The following is a 5,000-nucleotide window of genomic DNA, read 5'->3' on the forward strand; positions in this document are numbered from 1 at the left end:
TTCCACTTTCGGTTCTTCTAGTTCTCGCCCAGGTTCACCTGGGTCTGGTTCTAGTTTCGGTTCTCATGGTTCTCGCCCAGGTTCACCTGGGTCTGGTTCTACTTTCGGTTCTCATGGTTCTCGCCCAGGTTCACCTGGGTCTGGTTCTAGTTTCGGTTCTCATGGTTCTCGCCCAGGTTCACCTGGGTCTGGTTCTACGTTCGGTTCTCGCCCAGCTTCTGGCTCTAGTTCTACTGGCAGTGGTTCTGGTGCTTCTGGATATGGGTATGGCTCAAAGCCAGGTTCGCCTGGATCTGGTTCTACAATAGGTGCTACTGGTTCTCGCCCTGGTTCACCTGGGTCTGGTTCTACTTTTGGCGCTTCTGGTTCCCGCCCAGGTTCATCTGGATCTTCTTCCACTTTCGGTTCTTCTGGTTCTCGCCCAGGTTCACCTGGGTCTGGTTCTAGTTTAGGTTCTGGTTCTACTTTCGGTTCTCATGGTTCTCGCCCAGGTTCACCTGGGTCTGGTTCTAGTTTCGGTTCTCATGGTTCTCGCCCAGGTTCACCTGGGTCTGGTTCTAGTTTCGGTTCTCATGGTTCTCGCCCAGGTTCACCTGGGTCTGGTTCTACGTTCGGTTCTCGCCCAGCTTCTGGCTCTAGTTCTACTGGCAGTGGTTCTGGTGTTTCTGGATATGGGTATGGATCAAAGCCAGGTTCGCCTGGATCTGGTTCTACAATAGGTGCTACTGGTTCTCGCCCTGGTTCACCTGGGTCTGGTTCTACTTTTGGCGCTTCTGGTTCCCGACCAGGTTCATCTGGATCTTCTTCCACTTTCGGTTCTTCTAGTTCTCGCCCAGGTTCACCTGGGTCTGGTTCTAGTTTCGGTTCTCATGGTTCTCGCCCAGGTTCACCTGGGTCTGGTTCTACTTTCGGTTCTCATGGTTCTCGCCCAGGTTCACCTGGGTCTGGTTCTAGTTTCGGTTCTCATGGTTCTCGCCCAGGTTCACCTGGGTCTGGTTCTACGTTCGGTTCTCGCCCAGCTTCTGGCTCTAGTTCTACTGGCAGTGGTTCTGGTGCTTCTGGATATGGGTATGGCTCAAAGCCAGGTTCGCCTGGATCTGGTTCTACAATAGGTGCTACTGGTTCTCGCCCTGGTTCACCTGGGTCTGGTTCTACTTTTGGCGCTTCTGGTTCCCGCCCAGGTTCATCTGGATCTTCTTCCACTTTCGGTTCTTCTGGTTCTCGCCCAGGTTCACCTGGGTCTGGTTCTAGTTTAGGTTCTGGTTCTACTTTCGGTTCTCATGGTTCTCGCCCAGGTTCACCTGGGTCTGGTTCTAGTTTCGGTTCTCATGGTTCTCGCCCAGGTTCACCTGGGTCTGGTTCTAGTTTCGGTTCTCATGGTTCTCGCCCAGGTTCACCTGGGTCTGGTTCTAGTTTCGGTTCTCATGGTTCTCGCCCAGGTTCACCTGGGTCTGGTTCTAGTTTCGGTTCTCATGGTTCTCGCCCAGGTTCACCTGGGTCTGGTTCTACTTTCGGTTCTCGCCCAGCTGGATCTGGTTCCACTCTTGGTGCTCCTGGTTCACCTGGATCTGGTTCCACTCTTGGTGCTCCTGGTTCACCTGGATCTGGTTCTACTTTAGGTGCTCCTGGTTCTCCTCCAGGTTCATCTGGATCTGGTTCTACTTTTGGTGCTCCTGGTTCACCTGGATCTGGTTCTACTCTTGGTGCTCCTGGTTCACCTGGATCTGGTTCTACTTTAGGTGCTCCTGGTTCTCCCCCAGGTTCACCTGGATCTGGTTCTACTTTCGGTTCTCATGGTTCTCGCCCAGGTTCATCTGGATCTTCTTCCACTTTTGGCGCTCCTGGTTCACCTGGGTCTGGTTCTACGTTCAGTTCTGGTTCTCGCCCAGGTTCATCTGGGTCTGGTTCTAGTTTCGGTTCCCTTGGTTCTCGCCCAGCTTCTCCTGGTTCTAGTTCTACTGGCAGTGGTTCTGGTGCTTCTGGATATGGGTATGGCTCAAAGCCAGGTTCGCCTGGATCTGGTTCTACAATAGGTGCTACTGGTTCTCGCCCTGGTTCACCTGGGTCTGGTTCTACTTTTGGCGCTTCTGGTTCCCGCCCAGGTTCATCTGGATCTTCTTCCACTTTCGGTTCTTCTGGTTCTCGCCCAGGTTCACCTGGGTCTGGTTCTAGTTTAGGTTCTGGTTCTACTTTCGGTTCTCATGGTTCTCGCCCAGGTTCACCTGGGTCTGGTTCTAGTTTCGGTTCTCATGGTTCTCGCCCAGGTTCACCTGGGTCTGGTTCTAGTTTCGGTTCTCATGGTTCTCGCCCAGGTTCACCTGGGTCTGGTTCTACGTTCGGTTCTCGCCCAGCTTCTGGCTCTAGTTCTACTGGCAGTGGTTCTGGTGCTTCTGGATATGGGTATGGCTCAAAGCCAGGTTCGCCTGGATCTGGTTCTACTTTAGGTGCTCTTGGTTCTCCCCCAGGTTCACCTGGATCTGGTTCTACTTTAGGTGCTCTTGGTTCTCCCCCAGGTTCACCTGGATCTGGTTCTACTTTAGGTGCTCTTGGTTCTCCCCCAGGTTCATCTGGATCTGGTTCTACTTTTGGTGCTCCTGGTTCACATGGGTCTGGTTCCACTCTTGGTGCTCCTGGTTCACCTGGATCTGGTTCTACTTTAGGTGCTCCTGGTTCTCCCCCAGGTTCATCTGGATCTGGTTCTACTTTTGGTGCTCCTGGTTCACATGGGTCTGGTTCCACTCTTAGTGCTCCTGGTTCACCTGGATCTGGTTCTACTCTTGGTTCTCCTGGTTCACCTGGATCTGGTTCTACTTTAGGTGCTCCTGGTTCTCCCCCAGGTTCACCTGGATCTGGTTCTACTTTCGGTTCTCGCCCAGGTTCATCTGGGTCTTCTTCCACTTTTGGCGCTCCTGGTTCACCTGGGTCTGGTTCTACTTTTGGCGCTTCTGGTTCTCGCCCTGGTTCACCTGGTTCTGGAGGAATTAAAGGAACTGGTTCTGGGTCTAGGATCCCTGGTTCCTCCAGTGGCAGCGTCACCCTTGATGTTATAGAAAGCTCCTTCAATAAACCTGGGTTTGGAGCTCACCGCACTGGCTTTTCCGCGCCCTCTTCCTTCGCTCCTTCTTCAGAGTCTGGATCTCCGCGTCGTGGAAGTCCTTCTAAAGTAGGCACTAGTGGCACTGGCTCTGGTCCTGGTTCAACTGCATCGGGATCTTTCGGTAGTTCTCGTCCAGGTGCATTTGGCCCCGGCTCTTCAAGTCTTAGTGGTTCTCGCTCAGATTCTTCAAGACCTGGTTCAAGCAGCACTTCGTCATCAACGTTCGGCCAACCGTCAGGCTCTGGTAAGAATAATTTCGTTTTTTGATTGTTCATAAAATGTTTTTGACTATTTACACATTGTATTCTTATTCATAACTGTCTGTAGTTAATAGCTATTTTTTTTTTTTTTTTTTCAAATCTTCAGACTTCCTTTCTGTGAAATCCATGTCTTAAAAAAGCATGAGTATTTACTGGAGGCAAGCAGTTGTAGAATATACTTTTACTAATATCGTTCAGGAAAAATAGCATGATCCTGTGCGAAAATCATTCAACAACACGTATGCACTTCTGGCAATAAACAAAAAGCAAAAAAATATAGCATGTTGGTCAATGAATCTGGAATCATTTTATCTTCCCGCAGTATGAATATTTCTAAATCTATTTGGTTTCATAATAGTTATTCATAGAAAAATAACACGAATTTTCCTTCTAGCGTATTGTTTCCATGTATAAAATAATAATATATCATGGATAATCAAAGGAATGAGTATAGAGCTGTTGACGTTTTCAATTTGCCTTTAAATCTGGTCCAACCCATAGAAATGCACTTAAACAGACCAATTCTCAACAGCTACCCTGTCCTCCGGGAGTCTCCAGTCTTATCTCCCTCCCAAGCGGTCTGCTGGCAATTAAAGGTAATAAGATAATTCTCCCTAGTGTATTTTATATGAAAAATACTTGATATAAAATATAAAATTAGGAATGAAACTGAGAGATTTAGATTGCTTAATAGGATTTCCAATTTTGATTATGATAGATAAAATATATATATATATATATATATATATATATATATATATATATATATATATATATATATATATATATTGTGACGGTAGAAATATGCACAGACCGTGACACCTTTAGATATCAATTAAGCCAGCAGAAGAAAAAAAAATATGCGTCTGATGTTTTCAAAGAATATCGAAAAATTGTATAATGTCTCTAGAAGGTAATATATGTAGTTGATACGGTTTCCAATTTACTGGCCAACGTGTCCAACACAATAGATGTGGGATACCTATATCACAACTTGGCATGGGGGTCTATAATCTTTTAACACGTCTACATTCATCCATGTCTATTTTATGGTATACCTACTGCCAGGAACCTCATGTTCGCTTATTTCCCTAGAGCTTATACTATTCTACTCATCTATTTCCAGTGTTAATTTTCTTTTAATACTTCTCAGTGCTAAACTCTACCGCAATCACACTTTCTGCCCATTTCACAGTTTTGTGATGAAAACACGCTGACCAATAAGTTGTCACACATGTTGAACACATTTGCATGCATACTCATACTCATACCAACTTTACATCCACTCCGCCTACAGTGCATGCGGGATACTGCCCCGCCGAGACCAAGCAGTGTCCGACGGGAAATCCCCCCAAACAGTGCATTAACGATGACTCCTGCGGCGCGACCGAGAAGTGCTGTTTCGACACCTGTTACCACCACCCCGATCATCACTGGGTGTGCAAGCCAGCTATCGAGTGGTAGATTATGTAACTGACCCATATGTGTGGCATTAGATTAAAGATAAATTGCGCTTTTCCAAAATGAAGAGACTATGCATGGAAAGTGTAACATTGATTGGGCTTCATGGTGTGCCAAATAATTATAAATTATTTTGATACATTTTACATGAAACATTTCCAAAGTCCATTTTTGTATCGGTA

The 5,000-nt window shown here is 47.0% G+C and overlaps 1 protein-coding gene across 4 annotated transcripts in view; it reads left to right on the forward strand.

The window, feature by feature from the left end:
* The window catches only part of LOC113824097 (hornerin), a 10,731-nt gene that overhangs the window by 5,568 nt on the left and 163 nt on the right, over positions 1-5,000 (forward strand). For 3 of the 4 annotated variants that reach the window (XM_070136509.1, XM_070136511.1, XM_070136512.1), the window contains 3 exons: positions 1-2,444; positions 2,541-3,341; positions 4,655-5,000. The exon at positions 1-2,444 is cut by the window's left edge; the exon at positions 4,655-5,000 is cut by the window's right edge and continues 163 nt beyond it. In XM_070136509.1, the coding sequence (XP_069992610.1) occupies positions 1-2,444; positions 2,541-3,341; positions 4,655-4,821 (3,412 nt within the window). In that variant the 3' untranslated portion in view covers positions 4,822-5,000. Of the gene's footprint in view, positions 3,342-3,889; positions 3,954-4,654 lie in introns of all 4 variants that reach the window. The other variant, XM_070136510.1, reaches the window with a different exon arrangement.

The sequence above is a fragment of the Penaeus vannamei genome, chromosome 22 (assembly GCF_042767895.1).
Source record: "Penaeus vannamei isolate JL-2024 chromosome 22, ASM4276789v1, whole genome shotgun sequence".
Classification (NCBI taxonomy): domain Eukaryota; kingdom Metazoa; phylum Arthropoda; class Malacostraca; order Decapoda; family Penaeidae; genus Penaeus; species Penaeus vannamei.